Source organism: Bos grunniens, chromosome 18 (assembly GCF_055505025.1).
Source record: "Bos grunniens cultivar Pamir isolate PY7600 chromosome 18, Bosgru_T2T1.0, whole genome shotgun sequence".
In the NCBI taxonomy this organism is placed as follows: Eukaryota; Metazoa; Chordata; class Mammalia; order Artiodactyla; family Bovidae; genus Bos; species Bos grunniens.
Genome location: NC_141182.1, coordinates 25,771,481 through 25,799,194, shown reverse-complemented (window position 1 = coordinate 25,799,194; position 27,714 = coordinate 25,771,481). Strand labels below are relative to the sequence as shown.

General features: G+C 49.5%; 1 protein-coding gene across 1 annotated transcript; it reads right to left on the bottom strand.

Annotated features, from left to right (window-relative positions):
• Positions 1 to 1,265: 1,265 nt before the first annotated feature.
• ADGRG3 (adhesion G protein-coupled receptor G3) lies at positions 1,266 to 27,714 on the bottom strand. The gene is made up of 12 exons (XM_086350831.1): positions 27,648 to 27,714; positions 20,367 to 20,529; positions 14,609 to 14,747; positions 12,938 to 13,084; positions 11,995 to 12,129; positions 11,430 to 11,468; positions 11,172 to 11,273; positions 10,903 to 11,015; positions 8,051 to 8,331; positions 7,749 to 7,842; positions 6,160 to 6,434; positions 1,266 to 3,676 (listed from the first exon to the last, which is right to left on the bottom strand). Exons 1-12 carry the CDS (start codon positions 27,697 to 27,699, stop codon positions 3,564 to 3,566), a joined length of 1,653 nt encoding a protein of 550 aa, XP_086206957.1. The 5' UTR covers positions 27,700 to 27,714; the 3' UTR covers positions 1,266 to 3,563.

Here is a 27,714-nt window from a genome sequence, read left to right as displayed (position 1 = left end):
TGACCATCAGGCTGTCCACCTCCTAGGTTGTCCTTTGGATGTATCAGTGACAGGAGAACTTCGTCTGTCTAGGTGGACCTTGGGGTGTTTTTTCGCCATAGCCCTCCCTGGCCTTAGCATGTGCTCAACTTGGTGCTTGGAGCCACTTTTGCAGTGACTTCAAGCAGTGAGGGACCCCAGCCCCTCTGCCACTGCCTGGCCCTGGGGTGGAGAGCTAATCAGCAAACAGGACATCTCTGCTGTTAGCTAGGCACCCCTTCAGCTTTCCCCAACTGCACCTGGAAACCCCGCCCATCCAGGGTTTGTGGTTCTATCCGTCCCGCATCCCACTGAGCATGTCTTAAGTGAGAAAGCAAGGAAAAGGCAAGAAAAAACCACTGTCCAGGATTTCCCTTGAGACTCGGAGGTCAGGGACAAGGTAATAACTCTAAACCCCCGGAGCCCCCAGCTCTAGTGTCGGGCCAGCTTTCAGGGTGGTCTTGGGCGGGATTGCTGGGCCTCTCTGGGCTCAATTTCCTCCTCCCCACCCAGGGCTGGTTCACTTGGCAGAGCTGTGCAAGGAATCTGGAAGAGAGCCTTTTTTTAAAAAAATGTATTTATTTTCAATTGAAGGATAATTGCTTTCCAATATTGGATTGGTTTCTGACAAACATCAACATGAATCAGCCATAGGTATACATATGTCCCCTCCCTCTTGATAAAAGGGAGCTTTGAACTTCATATCCTCCTAGTTAACAAACAGGTTGCAGAAGCTCACAATTTGCTTTCAGTTCAGCTCATTTCAGTTGCTCAGTCATGTCCGACTCTTTGTGACCCCATGAATTGCAGCACGCCAGGCCTCCCTGTCCATCACCAACTCCTGGAGTTCACTCAAACTCACGTCCATCGAGTCAGTGATGCCATCCAGCCATCTCATCCTCTGTCGTCCCCTTCTCCTCCTGCCCCAATCCCTCCCAGCATCAGAGTCTTTTCCAATGAGTCTTCTCTTTAGGCCAAGGGGTTTCTCATGGAGCAAACTAACTCCTGCTGACTTAATGTCGGGCACTTCACTTTGACCACCTCACTTAAGACTCAATGGGCTTCCCAAGTGGCTCAGTGGTAAAAAATTCACCTGCCAAAGTAGGAGACCCAGGTTCGATCCCTGGGTTGGGAAGATCCCCTGGAGTAGGAAATGGCAACCCACTTCAGTATTCTTGCCTGGAAAATCCCATGGACCAAGAAGCCTGGCAGGCTGTAGTCCATGGGGTCGCAAAAAGGTGGACATGACTGAGCAACCGAGCGTGCACACATAAGACTCAACAAGCCCCATCTTACGTAGGGTGAATCTGAGGTTCAGAGAGGTGTGGTGACAGGCTCAGGGTCACCCAGCCTCTAAATAGCAGAGCTAGGATTTGAAGCCAGGCCTGTCAGACACTGAAGCAGCCATTCTTCCTGAGGACAGGCTACTAGCTCTGAGACTTTGGGGTAAGGTTGCTGAGAACTTCGGTGTGAGAAACAGACGTCTATGAAGATAAGCCCTGAAACCCACCAAGTTTGTCCCCAAAAACTGATAACGTGGCTCAACTGTTGCAGTGTCCACACTCTTAAGATTTCCCTTCTAGGAACACAGTGATTTGCATAAAGCCAGGGTCCTGGGCTTCCTTTCTTTCATCTGTTTGCTGAGTGGGAGGAGGGAGAAGGGAAATCCAAGTCCAGGGCATTTGTGGGGAGCAAATTGACTGGCAGCCAGGGGTTGTAGTGAGGCTCTAATAATAATAACTTCTCACCTGTGGAAGGTGCTAGACTTTCTGCAAAGCACACTGGGGAGGGTGGGGGTTGAAGAGTGAGGCTGAACAGTAAGTTGGGTGAGGTGCAGTGTAGGGCAGAAGAGAGGGGTGGACGCCAGCGCCCCGCCCTCCTGGTCGGACCGGCCCAGGAGGCCAGCATGTCCCTGCATTTGTCTATCTCTCCTTTTGTTTTCTTTCTTTGGGTCAGTTTATCTGTTCATCTTTCTTTCAGTTTATCTTTCTGTCTCTCTCTATCTCTCCATCTCTCTATATCCGTGTCTATCTCTACTGTCTCTGCCTCTTTTTTGTTTCCTACTGAGGAAACCAGTGGTTTCAAAACCAAGCCCAGCCACTGGAAGTGACAAACCCAGCTGGGTCTGGCCTGAGGCACTCCCCTGGCACTATGGGAGCTTGGATGCCAGAAGAAATGTCCATCCTCTCTCTGTTCACAACCCCCCTCCCCCCGCACTGGCTCCTCGGCCCTCAGGTGTGCTGAGCCCTGAACCTTATGCCCTCCACCCCCACCAAGACAGCAGGTCAGAGGTCAGTCCACCTGAGACCAGCTGGGACCTGGGACCCTTTGCTGCAATGTTTGCAACCTGGGCAGACCTCTTCTCCAGCAACAAAATGCAGAGAAGCTATATGGGACTAGAAATAACTGCGTGCATGTGCAGTTGGGCCAATTCTGGACAAAAGAAACAAAACAAAACAAAAAACTAAAAAAGTCCCTAATGCCACTTCTGAAGAGCCAGGAATAAAAACAGGGTGTTGGGGAAAAAAAGCTGGGTACTGTGCATGCCCCCTGTACTCAGCACCACCAGAAGGATGGGCAAACCACCTAAGCTAGGCTTCCAGCCAAACCCCTGGACATATCCCTACCCTCACCCCATGAAAGGAATCGGCTTCACCACCCCTGCCCTCAGGGAGTGAGCAAGCAAGGCAACCTGTTGTTAATTCTCACTTTCCCCTTCTGCAGCAGCGGCCCCAGTAAAGCCTTGCCTGAATTTCTCGTCTGGCCTCCCATCAATGTCTGTTGATTGAGAAAGGCCAAGGACCCTGGTCGGTATCAGGGCCACCCGTGAGGCAGTCAGAGGTGGAACTGGGGACTGCTTGAGGTAGCCCACCTATTGAGTAAGTGGCATTCCTTGATATTCAGGGTCCCCAGCACCTGAGGGGCTCCCAGCGCCCCTGAGCGGCAAGGGGACCTCTGTGAGGATGGGCCCTGGAGAGAGTGGCTGAGGCCAGGTGAGACCAGAGGAGGAGCAACCCCCCCCCACCCCCTCAAAACAAACCTCCAGTTCACAAGAGCCCCCCACGCCTGAGCGGGCGGTGGCCCTGAGTGTCCCCTCAGGTACAGGCGGCCCAAGGATGGAGCTGTGGGAGGGCAGTGATGAGGGGAAGGGAGGAAGGGGAGCGACTGGGAAGGACCGACCTCCTTATTGGAACTCAGGCTTTCTGAGACTAGAAGGCCGTTTTGCTCTGAGGGCGGGTGGTGGGTGTGGGGGCAGGGTGAGGGTGTCACTTTGTACCGGCAGGGGTCTCAGGATCACAGGGACTTGAGACTCCTGCCGTCCTGGATCTGTGAACTCTCAGACCCGTAGGTGTATCTGAATAAGACCTTTGAGATAACATGGCCCAACGTATTTCCCATCCCCTGGCTTCCCAGTCACATTGTGCGGAGAAAGGCGCTGAGGCCCAGGAGGCAGGCACCCCCTCCCCACCACCCCCAGGTCACACGGCGAATTAGAGCTGAGTCCAGAGTGCAGGGCGGGCCCGGCCTGGCCACATGGCCTTCCTCTATTCATGAGACACGGTCTGGGCATGGTCAACCCGGGCAGTGCCAGAAGATGAGGTCACGGTGCTCTGGCTTGGGCAGTAGAGGACAATGAACCAGCAGAAGATGAAGACACCTGTCAGAGAGGAGAAAGCCTCAGTGAGCCTGGGGCAGGGCCGGGGCTGGCGGCTGCCCAGAGGCGAAACCGCTCCACTGTAAAAGTTCAAGAATGTACAGAAACATCAGCCCCCGAGATGAAATCTATTCCTGAAAAAGGACCTAATCAATATCTTGGGAATGAAAGCCAGTCCTTGAAATAAAATCTGTATACATATCTATCAGATATAACAAAGGCCGAAATGAAGAGATTTTCAACCATACGAAACAACGACCACTGCCCTTCTTATAAACAGTTATTCCAGGATGCGCTTCATCAAGAGGGAAGGTGTGAGGTATGAAAACTGTAGTAAGTACAGACATTGAGGGAGAAGTAAAAATCTTTTGGGGTTTTTAAAAGAAATTTAGAACTAAAACCCTATACAACAGCAGAAGTATTGAGAGGACTTCCCCGGTGATCCAGTGGTAAAGAATCTGCTTTCCAATGCAGGGACACAGGTTTCTTGGTCAGGGAACTATGATCCCACATGCCACCAGGCAACAAAGCCTGTGTGCCACAACTAAAAAACTTCACACACCACAACAAAGAGATTGTGTGCGGCAATGAAGACCCAGCACAGGCAACAATAAAAAAAAAGTAAACTTGTTAAAAAATATATTGAAAAGACTTCAAGGGTAGTTAAAGTAGGCTGAGGGCTCTGTTTGTGAGAAAGAGAGAAATACTGAGTTACTCACAGTCAGTGGAAAAACCTCAGTGCGGTGAAGTGTTCAGGTTTAGCTATAATGGGTAACCTCAGAAAGAATGACAATCCACAGTTTCAAGACTTGCCCCCAAACCTTAACCCCTGAGACTTCTCAGATGTGGACTCATGAGTCTTCATCTAGGGCCAGTCTCTGATGGCCTAATAATAATGACTCTGTTGTTAACATAGTTCCCACATATTGAAGGCTTACTGTGTCCCACACACACATTATCTCAGGTATTCATCATGAGATCTGGTGAGAAAAGTACTGGGATAATCCCAACTGTACAGATGACAAGGATCTGAGGAGCTGAATGAGTTGTTGAGGTGGTGAGGGGAGGCAGGATTTGAACCTAGGTCTGCCTCTCCCCGAGTTTCCCAGGTGGCTCAGTGGTAAAGAATCCGCCTGCCAATGCAGGAGATGCACGTTTGATCCCTGGGTCAGGAAGATCCCCTGGAGGGTAATGGCAACCCACTCCAGTATTCTTGCCTGAGAAATCCCACGGGCAGAGGAGCCTGGCGAGTTACCGTCCACAGGGTCAGGAAAGAGTTGGACATGACTTAGCAACTAAACAACAAGAACTGCTTGTACCCATGCTGCCAACGCCCTGAGCCCAAGCGGCGGCCAACCATGTTGCCATGCAGTCTCGTGAGGCATTGGGAGCCAGCTTTGCTCCTGTGGGTTTGCACCCACTGGATCTAGACACCCTGCGTCCCTAGTGACTGCTCTGGACAGGATGAGACTGTGAGTCAAAGCCACACTTGCTGTTCCTCTCCGGGCTGTTTTCCCTCACAGTCGGGCTATGATATACTTCTTTAAGTTGTGTGTATGAAACAGAAGTATGAGGAGGAAACGGGACAGGTGCAGGCAGGGAAACCCTGCCCCACATGTACCCTGAGTACCTGCCCCTTTGCTGGATATGGGAGGAAAAATTCTGCGGGGGCAGGGAGCAGGCTTATCTACCATTTCCTCCACTAATCATTTCCTTCCCGCCTCCACAGACTCTGTTCATGTTACATAGCCATCACATCACAGGATCTTGCTCTCCTGGCCACAGATGACTGGACCAGAGATGGACGTCTGATGGCCCAGTCAGATCCTTGACTCTCCTAAGAACATAGAAAAGACTGAACCAGACCACGGTTAGCAGACTGGGAAGATGACATAGGGATGAGGTGGTCATCTTGGGCAGCCAGTTGGAGACCATGGGTAAGAATGGGCCAGTGGAGGGAAAAAGTTACCACAAAGAGAAGGTGAGAGACTTCTTGTGACTCTGGAGAAAAAGATGGAGCAAGTATCTGCTTTGGTTTTGGTGGCTGTTCTTGACCCTGCTATCAGCTCCCATGAAGTCAGCCAGTCTTTCTACCCTGGGGTCCTTGGGGAAGCCTTGGATATTTAAAATCAGTACCCTTGAGTACCACTGGGCCTCCCTGGTGACTCAGTGGTAAAGAATCCACCTGCCAATGCAGGAAGTGTGGGTTTGATCCCTGGGTCAGGAAGATCCCCTGGAGAAGGAACTGGCAACCCACTCCAGTATTCTTGCCTGGAAAATCCCATGGACAGAGGAACCTGGTGGGTGACAATCCATGGGGTCACAAAAGAATCAGACTCAACTTAGCGACTAAACAACAACAACCCTTGATTTGAGCTAGCCTGAGTAGAATCCTGTTTCTTGCTAGCTACACCCTCCCCCAAAGCCCCCCAACACCCTCTGGTGCAGGAAGGCAGCCCGTCTCCTCCCTAGCCCAGGAGCCTCACCTTGCAGAGAGGTGAACAGTGCAAAGACATAGGCCGTGAATTGGCCCAGGGACGTGAGGAGGGCCAGTCCCCACGGCAGGCCCACCAGGCACGAGAGGCCCAGCAGGGTGAGGACCCCCTTCCAGTGCTGCCCCTTCTCCTTGCCCGCTGTGGCACTCGACAGAGTAAAGATTTTCCAGGACACCAGGCTCAGGATCACCGCGCTGAAGAGGAAAATGATGAGGCAGTAGCCGTACACGGTGACGTAGAGGGCAGTTTTCTCACGGAACCAGCACCTGGAGGAGATGGATGGCCGTTGGGACCAGAGGAAGTCCCCTGAGAGCAAGCCCCGGGCAGTCTCCCCAGCCTGTTCTTCTCTGACTAAGATGCACCGCCCACATGTCCATCCATCCTTCCCCTGCTCTCCCAGGAGAGGGGATGTCATAAGGCTCCAGGTTGCTATCCCTTCAGACCAGTGGGCACAAAAGGCCAATTTGGTCCCAAAGGCATGTTTTGTTCACCCCACCTTATATTGGGGAAAAAAAAAAACTGAATTAAGGAACACCCTTTTAAAAGTGAAAGGTTTGGCATATACATCCAGATTCCACTTGGCTTATGGGATCTTGGGCTTTGCTGGAGCCTCAGATGGTAAAGAATCGGCCTGCAATGCAGGAGACCTGGGTTCGATCCTAGTTCCCCCTCCAGGGATTGAACCCAGGCACTGGCAGTGAAAGCACCAAGTCCTAACCACTGGACCACCAGGGAATTCCCTAACTATGCCAATTTCTGCTTCTCTTATAAAACCGTACAGCTGGCAGCTCTGTGGACACCCTCCTGAGGGACAGTAATCAACTGCCAATTAGGCCGCTGTGTGATTGCCGGTCTGCGGCCGTGCCCACCCAGGCCGCTGCATGCATTTATGTTACCCGTCTGGCCCCTGGGACTCTGCATTCGAGGCCCTGGGCACAGCACCAAGGCCCCGCCAACTCTTCTTAGCACAGAGTCACGGGTCTCAGGTGGGAGCCCTGAGAGAGACTCAAATTGGCTCCACTGTTCCCTGTACTGCAGGGGTGAGAGGCCCCAGAGCAGGTGTGATCAACCCCCATTGTACAGACGAGGAGACGCAGGCTCTGAGAGGGGACGAACTTGCCCACGGTCACACAGCAACTCAGAGGCAGAGTCTGCATAGAACCAGAGCTGCTACAAGCACTGGAGAGTTGTGCCCTGCACAAGGGCACCTGGCGGGGGGTCAGGTGGAGGCTGAAATCCAGCTCACCCTGCACTCACCAGGCTGGGCACCTGGCATGGCAGGTCAGAGGGATAAAGGGGGTACCTTTTAAAAATTTCCCAAAGGTACTATAGAGGCTGGTGGTGCCGCAGGCTGGAGCAGGGCGTCCTGCCTCCTGGTCCAGTCCTCTCCCCTTCTCAGCCCCTTCTCCTTGTCCTTCCTCTCTGGAGTTTACCCCTCCAGGCCATGAGCTAGCTGGATCTGAGGATCCGGCCTTGATTTACTCTCTTCTCGGGATTCTCCCCTCTTCCCACCTCCTTCTGGCCCTAATTTGTGCCCCCAGGGCCCTGAGGTCACCCCGACTCCCATAGCCACCACTCACAGCTCCAGTGTGATGACGTTCTTCTCATCACGGATGCAGTAGGGGCCGTAGCTGTTGGCGATCCCAGTACCGATGACTATTAGGGCAGGCAGGACTAGGGGCGAGGAGGGAAGGACGTATGGTGTCGCTGAGGCTCCCTTGGCACGTCCTCCTTCACATCCCCCTCTCACCGTCGATCCCTCGAGCTATGAGCTAATCAGAGTGGGAGCTGCCACTGCCCATGGCCCTCCCCAAGGCTGGTCCCCTTCTGGCCTCATCCAGACAGAGCCAGCCAACCCTCTGCCTGGCCAGGAGACACCTACCCCAGCCCATAAGGCTCAGCTTCAGAAAGTAGTGGCTGAAGTAGGTGTTAAAGACCTTGATGACAAGCAGGTAGAGGTGGAAGGCTTCCAGGCCCATCCAGGTGAAGGCGCAGAGCAGGAAGTAGTGGAAGACGGCCCCCCGGGCCCAGCAGGCAGTGTTGGACCCCTTCAGGCGTTGCCCCACATTGAGGAAGAAGGCCAGATTTAAGAGAAACAAGCTGATGCTCAGGGCCACATGGATCTTGGGGGCGTCTTCAGACTTGAACCTCTGCCGGGAGAACCTAGGGCAAGAAGGGCTAGTGAAGAAGGTTATTCAGACCTCCCCATCTGACCACCTCTGGTCCACTTCTCTGCCAGTGTGAGCACCCTCTGGTTCAAGTCCAGGGGCTCTCTCATGACCTGCAGGACCCTGTGGGTTCTGGACCTTTCTGGCTTCATTCCTTGACTCCATGCTTGAGCCAAACTGCACAACTTGAAACTCTGAATGCCGTTTGCTTCTCCACAGCTCCCAGACTTTGCCCATGCTCTTCCCTCTGCTCTCAGCTTCCCTGCTCCACCTTCAAAACCCTCCTTGGATGTTTCCTCCTGTGAAGGCTGTCTCTAAAGGCCACTTATCCCAGGCTTAGGTGGAAGTTTCCCAGAAGTGAGTGCGGTGTAACTCTCCTGACCCTTATTTCCATCTCTCTCCATGCTGTGACCTTGGGCCTAGCACAATAAGCAGGAGGAGGCCCTGCATTAGTTGAGTGACTGGATGGATGGCACGTGGATGCCCGAGGCCTAGAAATTGTAAGGAGATGAGGCTCAGAGATAGACAGGGACTCAGAGTCACAGAGCAGGACAGGGGCTCCAGGCTCTCAGCCCACGGCTCCACGCCTGCTCTGTGGAGCTCACTGCACTTTCCTAGCCAATCAGTTCCTGCAGGACTCTCACTCGAGGGATGGGCCCTTAGGGCTGCCGGGAGGGGGCATGAGGGATAACGTCCACCACACCTGAGATGCCAGGCCCTACCCTTGGGAGATACTGACACTTCCTCCTGGCACTCCAAACACTTCTCTCAGGGTCCAGCAGGGCAACCAGCTGGCAAGTCACGCTCAGCTTGTTGGGGATGAAGGCAGTGTCCTGGGCCAGGGCTTGGGGATGGGGGCAGGGGTGGTACCACTTACACTCATCGTTTGGTCTGAGATGGGGGGTGGAGCTGGTGGGGGCCACAGCTCCCCAGAAAAGCAGCACCAGCATGTGGAGAAGGGCAATGGGAGGGCCCAGACTGGGAGTCAGGAGACCAAGGGCTGCTCCAAGCCAGTCATGGGTCAGAAGGCCAGGCATGGGGCTGCTCCCACGGGTTCCTTCAGCAGAAGTTCCTTTGGGTCCCTCAGCCATGGCTAGGGCCTGGGAGAGCCTGGGACCGGCTACAGCAGCTTCTGCTGTCCCTGCTCCTCCTTCTTCCAGGAACAGCCCTGGGTTTCCCCAAGGAGTACCCTTCCCCACTCTCAGCCATGAACCTCAGACCCAAGAGCAGGCATGTGATCTGGCCTGACCAATCAGTGTCATCCATCCTTTCACCGCAGTGGGCCTGTTAAGTCACGGGCACATGGTCTAAATTACACCAGTGAGACTCAACTCTGCAGTACAGGGACAAAACTGAATACACACGCACGCACACACACACACACACAGGGCATGCACAGGCTCAGCTTCTTTGGGGTGTGATCTCTGCAGGGCCCTGCACTCAGAAGGGCTCTATGCTTGTTTTAATGCTTTGTTGCCACCATCTTGAAATTCTTAATGATTTTTGAACAAGGGGCTACGTGTTTTCATTTTGGACTGGGCCCTGCAAATGATTTAGCCAGTCCTGTCAGTATGTGCAAACATGCTCACACACACACACACACATACACACACACACACACACACAATTGAATGCATGTGGAAAATGGTGAAAACTGAATGAGCTCTGTATTCTCGTTAGCTGCTGTGTGTGTGTGTGTGTTAGTTGCTCATTCACATCTGACTCTTTGAGACCCCATGGATAGTAGCCCGCCTAGGCTTCTCTGTCCATGGAGTTTTCCAGGCAAGAATACTGGAGCGGGTTGCCATTTCCTTCTCCAAAGAGCAGTGCTGTGCCAATATCAATTTCCTGGATTTATACTCTACTACAGTTTTAGATGGAGAAGGAAATGGCAACCCACTCCAGTTTTCTTGCCTGGAAAACCCCATGGATGGAAAGCTTGGTGGGCTACAGTCCATGGAGTTGCAAAGAGTCAGACACGACTTCACTTTCACTTTCACAGTTATAGAAAATGTCATCACTGAGGAAAGCTGGATGAAGGAACTGGGACTCTAGGTACTATTTTTGCGAGTTCCTGTTAGTCTATAATTATTTCAAAATAAAGTTTTTTTAGAGACTTCAATTCTGAGGCTTAGTTCAGAAGATTAGCTGTTTAGGCAGCTGAGAAGCTATGATGCTAGCCTGGGGCTCCCCTAGGAGTTGCCTGACATGACTGACAAAGGAGAAATCGAAGTGGTGAGAATCAGAGGGACACGGAGTCCCAGGGACGTCTTTTGAGCACCTGGATCCAGCATCACCTGAAATGAGATCACCTTGGGTTTTTCAATCCCGTGAACCATGTGTTATCTATTTTAAGTCAATTTGAGTTGAGTTTCTGCCACCTGTAACTGAAATAGCCAGACACTTTTCAGCCTCCAATCCCATTTTATAGATGAGGAAGCTGAGGTTTGGAGAAAATATGAGTATAACACAGGATTAACACTGCTCTGTTGGTTTCTACCCTACCCTGCTGCTGTCCTTGAGGGCAGGAAGGAGATGGGGGGTGGGGCTGGGCAGGGTGACCCACCTCAGGACAACGTAGAGGACGATGGTGAAGGCCAGGAAGATCATGGACGTTCCACAGCCAGCCTGGGAAATGTGTATGAGGGCCCTCACGGTGGCCTCATCCAAGATTGGCCTCTGTGGGTGATTCCCCCGAACGAGAATCCTATCAACTGGAGGCCAGGCCCGCACACCCCAAAGGCCTGGCCCCTGCCCACAGCCACCCTGTTCCCTGGCCCAGGAGCCTTGGCATTTCTGGAATTGCTGGGATGGTCGGGGAGGGGGCACTATTACCAGCAGCAGGGCGAAGAAGGTCAGGTGGTCACAGCGGCAGACAGTCCTGCGGACTCCGACCTCTGTGGAGCAGCCCTTGGAAGACCAGTCTCCTGATGACCCAGGGGAGAAGGAGAGGGAGCACAGCAGAGGGGAGGGCAGGAAAAGGGAAGAGAGAGGTCCGGAGAGGAAAGGAAGAGGGGACGGCCCTGCTGTTGGAGTCCGACTTACCCTTACCCTCCCTTCATCTTACCCGGGGAAGGTCCTCCAGGCCCTACCTTTAGTCGCATCCCAGAATTCACAGCTGAGGTTCATGTTCTAAAACCAGAGAGTGGGAGACAGGGGCGAGGCAGGGGTGACTGGGAGCGGGGAGAGGAGGGTGAGGGGAGAGGGGGGGTGCTCCGTGTCTCAGCATGTGCCTGCATTAGGTGGAAGCAAGGCTCAGCCTGTGGTCACATAGGAACCACATTTGAAGCATTTGATGTATCCCAGGTCAGCGTGTGGGGTGTGGATTGGTGTGGGTGGGAGGGGCGTATATCTGGGGACTCCTTTAGGGGCACGCACATGTGAGCAGATGTGCAAAGCCGTGTGTGTGCATGTGGGTTTCCCAGGTCCACCGGGCCCCTCTGGGAGCACGTGAGTGGAGCATGTTGGGAGGACATGCATGCATAGGCTGGACATGTATCCATGGGCACAATTGTGTGTCTGGTCCTAATGGCTTCTCCCAGGTGGATGTGGGAGGGTAGGAGGGTGCAGAGTCCCCTGCGTGTCTGTCTATATGCCTGGGGATGCCCACCTGCCCATGTGCCCCTCGGGAACTGCCAGGCCAGGGTGGGGGACTCACGGGGGGCTGGTACTGGTGGGAGAAGGTGATCTCCAAAGGCTCAGCCAGTTCGGTGACGTTTATGTGACCCAGAGTCAAGCCCACTATGCGATTGTTCAACACTCTGCTGCCGTCCTCCCGGCTGAGCAGGGAGCCCTGTGGAGGGATGCGTGGGAAGCCAGGCTACACAAGGGGCTCCCCCAACCCAACACTGGTGGGGGCTCCTAGGACCCTCTAGGGCTTGTGCACCTTGCCTGGAGGGAAAGGTCTGGAGCCAGAGGTCCAGGGGAAAAGGGGTCATGGGCGACCTTCTTCCTGCTGCTCCCTGGAATCTGCACCGGCTGTGCCAGGACGGGCCCTACACTCTAGGCCGAATGGCCACAATGCTGTCTATCTGATAGCTGTCTATTTCTGGTCCCCAGGCCTCCTCTGCCCTCTTAACTGGAGCACAGGGTTAGAAGGAAGATGAGACAAGAGATGGAGGACAGTGGATGCCTACAGTGGGGAGCCCCTGCCCACCAGCACTCAGGGATGCACAAGCCCCTGTGTGAGTGCAGACACACCTCTGGGGCATACCTGGTACACATTTGCAAGGGAATGCGCATGCATGTTAGTGTGAACATGGTCACACCAGCACATACATGATTATGTATGTAATCAGGAATAAGAAAAGAGATGCATGCTTGTGCACGGACAAGGACGCACACAGGGCATGAACTCACTTGGGATACAGATACAAGTCCACAGACACTGATGGGGGGCAGGTGGTGTCTAAATACCAAGTGGGAATAACCAGCATGACCCTGCAGTCCAGACTCTAAGGACATGGGTCTAGATGACCTTGGCTGGAGACGTTCATCACTTCCTTCATCCCCACTGGGTCCCTCAGCAAAGATTCCAGAGGGGGCAAGCATGTCCCAGTGAACCCAGCATTGAATCTCAGCCACCCTGTGCCTCTCCTTACCTTGAAGACATTCCCTGGACCGATGTCCAGGACAATTATGCCCAACCGGACCATCGGCCCGCCGCTCTTCAGGGATCCGAAAAGGCTCTTGGGCAGCCGGACTCTGTCAGGGTGCTGGTGCTCATCCTTGGTCACCTGCTTCGGAATCTGCAACCACAGACCCAGCCACTTCTGTCTTTCCCTGAGGAGCCCAGTCACCAACACAGTTCCTGCCCCTCCCCCAGCTGGAAGGAGAACCTGAGGTATGCTGGGTGGTGGGACAGCACCAGGGTCCGAGAACAGCTCTGAGTGGTGGGACACCTGGCGACACAGTCCAACCTATGCTCTGTTCAGGCTGTGAGCCCCTGGCCAAGTCATAGCCCTTATGGAGCCTCAGTTTTCCCAATATGGAGAATGGAGCCAGCAAGGTGTCCTTGTGGCCACCCGTCAGGCAGGCTGAAAGTGGATTATGAAGGGGAAACACCTGGACAAGTCAGTTTGCAGGTGTGAGGAAGGGTCAGTGGTAGTGCTTTTGGCCAGCGTTCTGACCCCTGCTGTGCTGACATAGGGCTAGGGTGAGAGTGTCTGGTTTCTGACTCAGATATAAAGGAAAAGCAAAAGGCCATCGGGAAGGGAGACAGTGAGGACAAAGAGGAAGAATTCAAGAATTCACATTGAATGTGATATCCATTCCCACCCAACAACACATTTTGTAACAGCTAAGAATGGTCAAAATATTAAAATAAATTTTCATGGGTAGTTGCCAAGCGTGTTTCGTCCATTCTGTGACCTCACTGTTCCCCTGGGGCTGCAGCCTGGTCCCACTGGATCCTGCCTCAAAAGCACCCATGGGCATGGAAAGAGGGGGAGCTAAGTGTTGTAGCCGAGAGCCTCAACTTTCTGCTTCCTAGCCCAGAACCTTGTCAAAAGGACATGTGGGTGATTTCAGAGGCCGGTGCCTACCCCATGCAGAGGGCTCAGCTGCTAGGGTGATGTGATAAAGGGTTGAGAAAGGCCCCTCCATCTTCCATCTCTCCTTCTCTAGGCTGACCTAAAAGTCTCTCAGTGACAGACCACTTTCCTGCTGCTCAAACTTCCACCCTCTGCTTTATGCCTGGAGGGAGGCTGTGCCCTCACTGCACCAAATATTCCCTGTAAGTTATCACATTTTCTCTGTCTGATAACCTTGAAAGTGGGCAATACCATCCCCATTTTACAGATGGGGAAACCGAGGCTCAGAAAAGTTCAGTACTTTGCCCAAGATCACAGTAACTAGTTAGGGGCAGAATCCAGAGTCTGCCTGTTAACCCTTTAGAAGTTCTCATGGGAATGTCAGACTTTGGAGGAGTCTTCAAGCTCATTTTATAGATGAGGACTCAGGGGCCCAGAGAGGGGAGGGGATTTCCTTGAGGACACTTTGTCAGGTGGGAGAAAGTCCAGGACTAGAACCCTGATTCTCAATTTGGCGATCTTCCGAAGGTCTCATGCTAGCACCCTGGACAATCTGTTACCAGGATCCACTCACCCAGTTAACTCACCAGCACACACTAACCAGGTGGCAGAGAACTACCCAGTGTGACATGGGAAGGACAGCTGTTGATGGACACCAAGCACAGACCATGATTCTCTCAGAAAAGCATGCCTGAGGAAAGTAGGGCCAGAACCCAACAAAGGGGATGGGGGAGTCTTCACCTGAGAGGGGGTCAGAGAGAAGTACAGGTCTTCTGAGACATTGGTGTTGATGCTTTTGACAAACGCTGTCAAAAAAGACGTATTCAATGTGTCCATCTGATTCCTCTCCACCAGATAGGTCTCGAAGTTCAGCCAATATCTACAAGGAAAAATAGGGTCTTGCAGGTTGAGTCACTCACTCACCTGGTCCGCTCACCTGGATGACAGGAGGAGGAATACCATGGAGAGCGATCATCAGGCTCTTGGTGTAGGAGGGGTGACCTGGGATATCAAAGGGAAGACCGTGATGCTGCAGGAGAAGAGGGGTGCATGGGAGGGATTCATGCTGGTTCTGAGGGATTCTAGTCAGAGGTCCCCCTGAGTACATGTTTCTCTTTTTTGGTAACAAAATACATTACAATGTAAAGTTTGTCATCTTAACCATTTTAAAGTGTGCAATTCAGTGGCATTAAAGACATGCACAACATTTGAAATCATCTTTGCTATCTAGCTCCAGAAATGTCCATCATCCTAAAAGGAAACCCTGAGCCCATAAAGCAGTTTCTCTTCGCCCAGGCTCTGGCAACTACTAATCTATGAGTTTGCCTATTCGGATATTTCATATAAATGGAAGTATGTGCTATCAGGTCTGTTGGCTTCTTCCACTTAGTATGTTTTCAAGGCTTACCTATGTTATAGTATGTGTAAGCATTTCATTCCTTTTTATGGATGAATAATATACTTCATATGTATATACCACCTTTTGTTTATACATGTTTCCACTGATAGGCATTTGGATTGTTTCCACTTTTTGGCTGTTGTGAGTAGAGCTGCTTGTATTCATGTAGAGGCTTTTGTTTAAAGAGGTGGTTTTTTTTTTTTTAAGTCTTTATTGAATTTGATACAATGTTGTTTCTGTCTTGTGTTATTGTTTCTTGGCCAGGAGACATGTGTGACCTTAGCTCCCCGACCAGGGATTGAACTCACACCCACTGCATTGGAAGGCAAAGTCTTAACCACTGGACCACCAGGGAAGCCCCTGAAGACTTGCTTTTAATTCTTTTGGGTGGATACCTGGGAGCAGAATTGCTGGTAATTCTATGTTTAACTTCCTGCAGAACTATTCAACTGTTTTCCATATTAGCTGCATCATTTTATAGTCCTATCACCAGTGGATGAGGGTTTGGACCTCTCCAGATTCTTGCCAACACTTAGTATTTTCCACTTTGTTTTGTTTCATTTTCAAATATAGCCATCCTAGGGGATGTGAAGTGGTATCTCACTGCGGTTTTAACTTGCATTTCTCTAGTTGCAAAGAGTCGGGCACGTCTGAGCGACTGATCTGATCTGATCTGAGTGACTAATGATGTTGAGCACATTTTCATGTGCTCATTGGTCTGTGTAAATCTTCTTTGGAGAAAGTCTTCTGAGTAGTTGAAACTGTGGGATGATCAGTGTGTGGTGTGAGGGCTGTGCTTAGTCTGTCAGTCGTGTCCGACTCTTTGTGACCCCACGGACTGCAGCCCGCTAGGCTCCTCAGTCCATGGGATTCTCCAGGCAAGAATACTGGAGTGGGGTGCCTTGCCCTCCTCCAGGGGATCTTCCCAACCCAGGGTTTGAACCCAGGCCTCCCACATTGCAGGTTGATTCTTTACCATCTGAGCCATGAGGGAAGCTGAAGAATACTGGAGCAGGTAGCCTATCCCTTCTCCAGGAGATCTTCCTGACCCAGGAATCAAACTGGGGTCTGCTGCGTTGCAGGCAGATTCTTTACCAGTTGAACTACCAGGGAAGCCCCTGTGTGAGAGCTCATTCACATTTATTACTAAGGGCTAAGTGAATACAGGGAATTCAGCCTTTGAAGACTTAGCTCTATGGACACTGACTTATGGGAACTGAACTGGCATTGGAAATACATAGAACACAAATTTAATTGTCATTTATTTTACTGTAGCCCTCTTGCCATAGGCTAGAATAGGGGTCCCCAGTCCCGGGAGCCACAGATGGGTATTGGTCCATGGACCATTAGAAACTGGGTTGTACAGCAGGAGGTGAGGGGTTGTCTTCCACAAAACCAGTCCCTAGTGCCAAAATCTTCGGGGACCATTGGGCTAGAAAGTTGGGGTGAGGCAAGTCCCGCCTCCCAACCTGGTCCCTGTACTGGTGCTATCCATGGTGCTGAAATTTCTCTGGCCAGAGTTCCTTTTCCTAAGCAAGGGGTCCTAAGATGTGTTGCCCATGTTTTAAAAGTAATTTTAAACAGGTGAAGGCTGAAGTAGCAATGAGAGAGAAGTGGAACAAGAGCAGATAGAGCCAGATCAAGGCTACTGGAAAGGAGTAGCTACGGAGGGCTTGCAAGGGAGACAAAAGGGAGAATTTTATTTCAACATTGTTTTTTGAATAGTCACAGTTACCCAAGTGGTGCTAGTGGTAAAGAACACATCTGCCAATGCAGGAGGCATAAGAGATTCTGGTTCAATCCCTGGGTCGGGAAGATCCCCTGGAGAAGGAAATGACAACCCACTCTAGTATTCTTGCCTGGAGAATCCCATGGGCAGAGGAGTCTGCTGGGCTATGGTCCATAGGGTCACAAAGAGTCAGACACAACTGAAGTGACTTAGCACAGCACCAAGGAATAAAACTCCAAGGAAACCACAGGACAAAAATATTGTAAAATATAATCCATGAAAACATGTGCAAATGAGATTGGATGAATCAGGCAACTAGAAATCCAGCCAGAAACAGTGGGATGAGACTGTCCAAATCCATTGACTGAGATACACCAATTGATGCTACTTTTTATCTTTCAAAAATCTAAACAAAGAAGTTTTGTGATTTTTATTGTTACCAAATAAAATAGAGAATTGTATTTCACAATACAAATAGCTCACCTCATGCATTCCAAACATTCCTTTCCCTTACAAAACAGACCATGAATTTACTTTCTTGAGGGAAGATTTTCTGATCTGGTTTTCAGAGCACTTTAAAAAAATTGTTTTAGTTGTGAAAGTAACATATATTCAGAAATTCTAAAGCATAAATGAAAGTGAAAAGAAAGTGGTCACTCAGTTCTGTCCAACTCTATGTGGTCCCATGGATTGTCTCCTCTGTCCATGGAATTCTCCAGGCAAGAATACTGGAGTGGGTTGCCATTCCCTTCTCCATAGATGTATACCTGAATTTTTAATTGTAAAGCTGACACTTATTTAAGGGTCATCTTCTTTGTCTGATACTAAATTAACTATTGAGATAATTTTTTGTTTGTGTTTGTTTTCATGGTACATTTTTTTTTTCATTGTAAGTGGTGTGAAGTTCAACAGCTTGTCTTTTACCTTGGAGGGGGCATCTTGATATTCTCTAGTCCACTGAATGTCCAGGAGATTCACTGAGGTGCAGGGACCCTGAATTCTTAGGGAGTTTGTCTCGTATCTCCTGGTTCACACGTGTCTTCCTACAGCATCTTCACTACTTGCTGCTTTCTGCTCATCATATCTAATCAGCAATGTTGTCAATGTAGTGAAATTTGTAGAATGTCAGGATGAGTGAGGTCTCTGTGAATTATCTTATGACAGTGAAGAGACTTGATGTGGCCCTGAGGAAACACTGTGGCTATATACTGTTAGCTCTGCCAAGTAAAAGGAAACGACTTCGGGGACCTCTCTGGTGGTCCCGTGGTTAAAATCCACCTTCCAATGTAGGGGACTCAGGTTCAACTATCTTCCCTCATAGCTCAGTTGGTAAAGAAGCATCCTGCAAAGCAGGATTCCCCGGGTTGATTTCTGGGTTGGGAAGATCTGCCGGAGAAAGGATAGGCTACCCACTCCAGTATTCTTGGGCTTCCCTTGTGGCTCAGCTGGTAAAGAATCTGCCTGCAATACAGGAGGTCTGGGTTCCATTCCTGGGTGGGGAAGATCCCCTGGAGAAGGGAAAGGCTACCCACTCCAGTATTCTGGCCTGGAGAATTCCATGGACTGTATAGTCCACGGGGTTGCAAACAGTCGGACACGACTGAGCAACTTTCACTTTCACTACTCTCAGGTTCAAATCCTGGTTGGGGAACTAAAACCCCGCATGCCTTGGGGCCACTAAATCCCCCTCACTGCCACTAGAGAGTCCACGTGCTGTAACACTACTAATCCCGAGCACACTTGACCCCATGCTCCACAGCAGAAGAAGTCCACATATCACAATGGGAAGCCCTTTCACCGCAACTAGAGAAAAGTCCATATGCTGCAATGAAGACCTAGCACAGCCAAAATTTTTTTCAAAAACTTTTTCAAAAAGCAAACTACTTTTGGAAGTCCTTGAAAAATGGTTTGGAGAAAAAAAACATTAGCCATGTAATAGCCGCATAGCAATAGCGAGGGTCTGTGTTGATTTCTTTGTGTAAACATACTCATCAGGGACAGCAGCTGCAATTAGATTCACTGCCTGATTAAGTTTATGACAGTCCGTGTCATTCTCCAAGACCCACCTGACTGATGGTGTGTTAAATGGAGTTAGGGCAGGTATTATCACTTCTGGTTCTTTCAAGACTTTCATGGATGCATTAACCTCTATATTTGCCCCCATCGATGTTGTTTTGTTTCTGGTTTACTATCTCAGTGGGAAGAAGACATTCCAGGAGCTAGTATTTAGCCATTCAATGAAATGCCCTCGCAAATGCAATTCAATAAAGAAAGCATAATCTCTTTAATAAATAGTGCCCAAACTGGACTTCCCGGTGGTCCAGAGGTTAAGAATCCACCTGCCAGTGCAGGAGACATGGATTCGATCGATCCCTGGTCCAGGAAGATTACACATGCCTCAGGGCAACTAGGCCAGTGAGCTGCAACTACTGAAGCCCGAACACCCAGAATATTCCACGGGTGTGGAACACCCATGCTCCACACAAGAGAAGCCACCATAATGAGAAGCCTGCGCAGTGCAGCGAAGAATAGCCACCACTTACCTTGCAGCAGCAAAGATCCAGGGCAGCTATAAATTAATTAATTAATTAAAAAAAAAGATAGTGCCAAAACCATTAGCTATCTAAATGTAAAATGACGGCAATAACATAAAGCTAGACATTTGTCTCACACTGTGTACAAAAAATGAACCTCAAATGCTAATTGAGCCTAATTATAAGACTTCAAACAATACACTTAGAGCAGAAAACTTAGAGCAGAAGAAAAATTTTATAGCTTTGCTAGATGAACATTTCTTTGATATGTTTTAAATTTAAGTTAGAATTTATCAAAATTAAATGCTTTTGATCTTCAAAAGGCATTGTTAGGAAAATGAAAAAACAAATCATATACTGGGAGAGAATGCATATTTGCAAATCATACATCTGATAAAGGACTTGTATCCAGAATTCCTAAAACTCAGTAGTAAGAAGACAACCCAGTTTTTTAAAAGAGAGGAAGATTTGAATTTCACCAAAGAAAATACACAAGCACATGAAAAGTTACTCAACATCATTAGTCATTTGCTAAATGCAAATAAAACCATAGTGAAATACCATCCATACTCAGTGACATGGCTATAACCCAAAATACCAACAGTATTGTTAAAATGTGTTGAAACTACAACCCTTTTATACTGCTTATGGGAAAGTAAATGATATAGCCACTTTGAGAAGCAGTTTGGCAGTTTTTTATAAAGCTAAACATTTACTTACTATATATCCCAGCAATTCCATTCCCAAAGAAATGAAAACATATGTCTACAAAGAACTAGAATTCAAATGTTTATGGAAGAGGCCCAGATTCCTGCTCCAGCTCAGAGGGCCTTTTACCTCTGCAAATTTCCCAGATGGCAGAGTTTCTTCTGAGACCGTGTACACTTTGAGAAGCAACCAGCAGTTCTGTTAAGGTCGAAGTCTTCATACGAGTTCATATTGGTGAAGCCCTGGCAGACATTTCTTGGCTCTTCATATTTGGGTGTGGAATCTTCCTCACCTAATGGAGGGATGCAAAATGTGAATGTTCTGCATGAACAGGCACCACAAGGGCAGAGGGTAGAGGAGTTCAGGGTCCAGAGTCTAGTGGTGTGGACTAGAACCCCAACTCCATCCATCCACAGCAACTGTGTGAACTTGAGATGGATTTATATCCTCCCTGGACCTTGATTTCAAGGTGAAGGAGACAATATCCTGCCCCTGCCGCACCACCCACCCCCCCAACATCTCACAGGGCCAGTGGGCTACTTCGGGGAAAGTGCATACAAAAGGCTTGGCACATGACTATAGATAAAGGTTCATGTTAGTGCGAGTACCCTTTCCTGCCTCCTCCAGGGAGTCTGCCTGGCTTTTTTGCATTTGTTCCACATCAGACTTTTCAAAGCCTTCACAAGTGGGACACATGGTGTAACTCTTAGACATGATCTGTTTTGGTTTGCCTCATTCTCCCACATTCCCAGCACAACCTTCATGGCTACCTCCTGGTATAGGTGGAAAATACAGCAGAATGAGGCTCCCTGAAGCAGAATGACTGAGCAAGGTCAACAGCTAGTTGGAGACTCCAGGACCAGAGGTCAGCTTTCACCTGGTAGGGGATGGAGTGCAAGCTTCGGGTCACTAGCTGTGTGACCTCAGATAAATTACTTAAACTCTCTGATACTCAGTCCCATTGGCCAAATGAAGCTGATGATACTTTCCTTCCTAGTTGTGGGGAGGATTAGAGATCATACGTGTTAAGGACATAGCTCACCGTAGGGGTACAAAGAGTCAGTATTATTTATTCCAGGAGGTGAGAAAGGCATTGTAAGACTATTTGCATATTTATGTATTTACATTGGATGGAAGGATGTGTCTATATATTTACCTATCTCTCAACAAAAACAATATCTGAACAGAGTTTTTAAAAACAAACTGTGTACAAGGACATAAGATGAAAAGTAAAAGTCCCTGCAACTCCCAGGTCACACTCCAGAATTCACTACCTGTAAAAGTTTATTGTACAACTTTCCAGGGAATGACTATGCATATGCAAGCATTTTATGCGAATTTACAAATTTACATGAATGGGATCATTTAGCAATATATCTAAAAGAGCTTTCTGTGTCGGCACATACCGATCCATCTCATTCATCATATATTTGCATACTATTTCAGTATACGGGTATTGCAATGCTTCTTCAGTTGGCCCCTTCTTGGTGAACATTTAGGGGGGGTTTGTTTTATTTTATTTACTATTTTGAATAATGCTACTTACATCTTTGTCAGTGTATGTTATGAATTCATAGAAAACATTCCTATCCTCGGCATTTCTATATCAAAATGTACGCACTTTGGAAAATTGCTAGATATTATTTAATTTCCTTCTTTTAAAAAAAAAAGATGTATTCAGTTTTACTTACTTATTTGGCTACACTGGGTCTTTGCTGCTGACCCAGTCAGCAGCCTGGTCTTTGACATGCTTTCTCTACGCACTCAGGCTTCAGTGGTTGTGGCATACAGACCAGTTTGCTCTGTGGGCTTAGTTGTCTGGCGGCATGTGGAATCTTCCTGGACCAGGGATTGAACCTATGACCCTTGCATTGGCAAGCAGATTCTTAACCACTGGGCCACCAGGGAAGTCCTCAAAGTCCTCAAATTTCCTTCTCAAAAGGGCTACAGCTCTTTATACTTGCACCCAAATGGGCAAGAGTGACTGCTTACTCACACGCTCACAGTCCTAGACTTCACCAAACTTTCAAATCTTTGCTAGACTGGGGGTAAAATTGGATTTCATTTTTATTTTAGAAGGAGTCTGAGCATCTATTTGTATGTCTTTTTCCATGAACTGCTTTATTGTTTCCTTTACAGGGGTGAGCCTGGATCTTGACAATCTGTGCCTCTAAGTTCTGACTGGCCCACCAGGAGCTGAGGGTGAGGTGGGCAGGGAGACACTTACTTTTCATTTTTTCACACCCTTCTCCAGTGTTTGATTTTTTAAAAATTATGTACAGTATTACTCTCACATTAAATGAAATCAGTTAAATTTTAAGACAAAAATGAAATACATAGTAAAGACAAAAGCACACCAAAGTTAGGGTAAATGTAGGGTAAAATAGTAACATTTTCAAGTGGATTTTATAATAATTAGGGCTATATGTGACAATGTTTTAAGTAGCTTATAAAGGAACTTTAGTTTTCTGTTAGATTGTAAAGATATTCATAATATGTTGTTTAAGGGGAAAAAGCACAGGGTGGGTGAGAATATACAGAACAAGATCCATGTTTGCTTTTTAAGCAAAGGAGGAAGAGAGGGGCTTCCCCAGTGGCTCAGAGATAAAGAATCCACCTGCCGCTGCAGGAGATATGGGTTCGATCCCTGATCTGGAAAGACCCCCAAGAAGCAGAGCAACTAAGCCTGGGAGCCACTACTGTTGAGCCTGTGCTCTAGAGGCTGGGAGACACAACTACTGAAGCCCATGCTCCCTAGAGCCCACGCTCCCTAGAGCCCACGCTCCGAGACAAAAGAAGCCACCGTAATGAGGAGCCTATGCACCACAGCTAGAGAAAAGCCCAGGCAGCGATGAGACCCGGCAAAGCCAAAAATAAAAATGAATAATTTTTAAAAAGGAGGAAGAGAGAGAAAACAGGGAAGGAGGAAGAAAGAAAGAAGGCAGAAGAGCAGAGAGGAAGAGGAGGGGAGCCAAGGAAAGTGTCACGTCAGCTCCAGGGGAGGGAACATTGTCTTTTAATGGCAGCCCTCTGTGTGCCTGAGGGGTTACTCATGGGTGCGGGGTACAGAGGGTACCTCCGCAGGTGTAAACAGAGACTCCCTCCTGGCCCACCATGAGATTTTAGGGACTTCAGACTTAGGAAGCTCTTGGCAAGTACCCAGGGCAGAGAAGATTACAAAACATCTTTTTTTGCAATTAGTTTTGGAAGACGTCATCAGAAGCATTTAGCCCAGACAGGGAGAGCCTGACCCAGGCCTTTGTGCCGGCTGCTGCTGCTGCTAAGTCGCTTCAGTTGTGTCCGACTCTGTGCGACCCCATAGACGGCAGCCCACCAGGCTCCGCCATCCCTGGGATTCTCCAGGCAAGAACACTGGGAGTGGGTTGCCATTTCCTTCTCCAACGCATGAAAGTGAAAAGTGAAAGTGAAGTCGCTCAGTCGTGTCCGACTCTTAGCGACCCCATGGACTGCAGCCTACCAGGCTCCTCCGTCCATGGGATTTTCCAGGCAAGAGTACTGGAGTGGGGTCCCTCCAAACCCACCCTACTCTTCTCCATCCTGCTCTGACCCAGAGGTTGGTCTCCAAAGACCACCTCAAACTGGGTTCATACGGGGAGTGGGGGATGGGCAAAGAGGTCAGAGGGCAGGACAGTACCTACCCCTCCCTAGCCTCCCCATCACTGGCCTGCTTCTCTCTGCCGACAGCCACAAATTCTTGTTCCTGACCTGTGCTTAGTAAAGTATCCCCCCTCCGCCTTTTTTAAACATTTTTTTTAATGTAGATCATTTTTTAAGTCTTTATTGAATTTGTTACAATATTGCTTCTGTTAGGTAGTTAGAAAGGAAAAGGGAGTCCAGAATGGCAGTGGCTAAAAGACAAAGACAAAGAAGGGAAAGTCCCTGAAAATAGAACAAAGGAAGATTCGAGCACCGGAGTGAGAACCTCAGGTAAAACAAACAGCCCTCCTGGCTAGCCCAGTTTACAAAGGGCAGGCTCAAGGGGAGGAGAAAAAACAAAAAAAGAGGAACCAAAACTGGGCCAGGGGCTTCTCTTCTCGTCACGTCTTTTGGTTCGGCCCACCCTCACACCTCGAGGATGTATTTTCCTTTGCTTTCTAAATAAAAAATGTAAACTAGTACAGCCACTATGGAGAACCGTGTGGAGATTCCTTAAAAAACTGGAAATAGAACTGCTATACAACCCAGCAATCCCACTGCTGGGCATACACACCGAGGAAACCAGAATTGAAAGAGACACGTGTACCCCAATGTTCATCGCAGCACGGTTTACAATAGCCAGGACATGGAAGCAACCTAGATGTCCATCAGCAGATGAATGGATAAGAAAGCTGTGGTACATATACACAATGGAGTATTACTCAGCCATTAAAAAGAATGCATTTGAATCAGTTCTAATGAGGTGAATGAAACTGGAGCCCATTAAACAAAGTGAAGTAAGTCAGAAAGAAAAACACCAATACAGTATACTAACACATATATATGGAATTTAGAAAGATGGTAACGATGACCCTATATGCGAGACAGCAAAAGAGACACAGATGTAGAGAACAGACTTTTGGACTCTGTGGGAGAAGGCAAGGGTGGGATGATTTTGAGAGAATACCGTTGAAACATGTATATTATCGTATGTGAAATAGATCACCAGTCCAGGTTTGATGCATGAGACAGGGTGCTCAGGGCTAGTGCACTGGGATGACCCTGAGGGATGGGTTGGGGAGGGAGGTAGGAGGGGGGTTCAGGATGGGGAACATATGTACACCCATTGCTGATTCATGTCAATGTATGGCAAAAATCACCACAATATTTTAAAGTAATTAGCCTCCAATTAAAATAAAGAAGAAGAATAAAAAAAACCGAGCTGTAACACGGAGCTGTAACACAGGTCCATCCAAGGAAATTACATGGGGCTGTAACACTGGCACATCCGAGGGCTGTAACACTGGTCTGTCCATCACTTCAAATTTTTGTTGCAATGAGACAAAACCGAGGAAATTACAAACTCCCCAATGCTTCTGTTTTATGTTTTTGATTTTTGGCCACAAGGCATGTGGGATCTTAGCTCCCCGACCAGGGATTAAACCTGTATCCCCTGCATTGGAAGGTGAAGTCAACCACTGGGCCACCAGGGAAGTCCCAGGAAGGTAACCCTTTATTAAAGAGACCGTCTGCTTCCCTCTAGATACCTCCCAAGTGGCACAGTGGTAAAGAATCCAATCAACACAGGAGATGCAAGAGGGTTCGATCCCTGGGTTGGGAAGATACCCAGGAGTTGGAAATGGCAACCCGCTCCAGTATCCTTGCCTGGAAAATCCCATGGACAGAGGAGTCTGGCAGGCTACAGTCCATGAGGTCTCAAAAGTGTTGGACATGACTGAGTGAGCACGCACACACTTCTTCCTCTGGGTCCCTACTCCTTTGACGCACCCATGTCACTCTGCTAGAATGTGAGTCCCTTGAGAGTAGGGACCACATGGTATATGAGCACAGGGCCTTATACTGTGTCGAGGGCTCCATTCATTTGGGAATGAATGAATGAAAAGAACAAATGAACGCATGGCAACTGCCCAAAAACACCCACAAAGAAAAGACCTTGCTGCTGCTAAGTCGCTTCAGTTGTATCCAACTCTGTGGCAGCCCACCAGGCTCCCCCGTCCCTGGGATTCTCCAGGCAAGGACACTGGAGTGGGTTGCCATTTCCTTCTCCAATGCATGAAAGTGAAAAGTGAAAGTGAAGTCGCTCAGTCGTGTCCAACTCTTAGCGACCCCATGGACTGCAGCCTACCAGGCTCCTCCATCCATGGGATTTTCCAGGCAAGAGTACTGACCTCAAGATATAAACCTCTCAGGGCTCCTCACATTGTTTAAACAGATGAACCAGAGCACCCATCTTACCATAGGGGAAACTCTGTCACTCCAAGGGGACTTCGAGGCCTGACCAGAAAATTACAACTTCTGTGAGGGGCCTAGAGTCCTTATGAGGTCAAGCAAGAGCCACTATTGGTTATGAAGTTAATTAATCCTTCAAGTGTTGCTGCCACACCTCTGGTACAATGTTGCCATTTTTCACACTTTTTTGAGCCATGTCCATGTGTGTTAGTTGCTCAGTCATGTCCGACTCTTTGTGACCCCACAGGCTCCTTTGTCCACAAAATTCTCTAGGCAAGAAGACTGGAGTGGGTTGCCATTCCCTTCTCCAGGGAATCTTCCTGACCCAGGGATTGAACCCAGGTCTCCTGCATTGCAGGCATATTCTTTACCATCTGAGCCACCAGGGAAGCCCTATTTTGTGCCAAAGACTGAATTTTGCATTTCCCTGAATTTCCCAACTTTTGAAGAGAAGAGAATTACTTGAAGCCCCGAGAGATCAGTCCAAAGCCATGTGACCCCAAGCTGGACACACACAGGGGTGGGGATGAAGGACAGGCATGAAGGCCACTCACTGAATCAAGAGTGAAACAGGAGGAGCAGGCAAAGCTCAGAAAAACAGACAGCCCATGGGGAGAGTGCATCGTCCTCTGCCCCAGGGGGTCGCTGCAGAAGGCAGAGAGCAGCCAGGGACAGCTGGCCAGGTGGGCCAGGGTGGGGGCCTGCTTTCCCAGGAAGGAGGACAGCAAGGGCACAGCCTGGCACCCTCGGGCTGCCTCTGGACAACCACCGTGTGGGTGTGTGCCAGACCAGGAGTGAGGGCTTCCCTGGTGGACCAGTGGTTAGGACTTCACCTTCCAGTGTGAGGGGTGTGGGTTCGATCTCTGGTTGGGGAGCTAAGATCCCGCACGTCTCGGGGTCAAAAAATCAGAAGCAATAAGGTATCAAACTCAACAAAGACTTTTAAAATGGCCCACATGAAAAAAAAAAAATCTTTGGGGAAAAAAAGGCCAAAGTGAAGGAATGGAAAGTCTAATTCTCAGCTTGGGTGACTGGGTACCGTGGAGCTATTGTGGGGTCAGGGAAGGAGAGCCTGTGTGGCTGGGGAAAGGGGTTGGGGGTGGTGGTGGGAGGGCAGTGCAGGCCATGTCTGGCCTCAGCCTCCAGAGGGTCCCAGACTCCTTTCCAAGGAGCTCAGAGGCAGTGGAGAAGGGCTTGTCACATCCCTTCACCCCATGTCCCAGAGCCATGACTGTCAGAGAGCCACAGTGTGAGGTATAGGGGTCGGGGAACACCCTCCATGGCCCCCTCCCATGTCCAGGCTGCTGTGGGGAAGCCAAGGGGACCCAAGACAACTGCTGACCCAAGTTTATCAGGACAGTAAAACTGGCCCAGAGGTCAGAGGAGGTGAGGCGGCCGTCAGGGTGGGCTCCTCAGAGGACACGCTCCGGACATGCCCCCTCCCCGTCCCCGACCCTGGCTCTCCCAGGCTTGGCAGGAGGGGGTGAGGAGCCCACTGCTCACCTGAGGCCAAATGCAGGAGTAGCAGGATCCCCAGGGCCCTGGGCGCCACCATCCTGGGCCAGCCTCG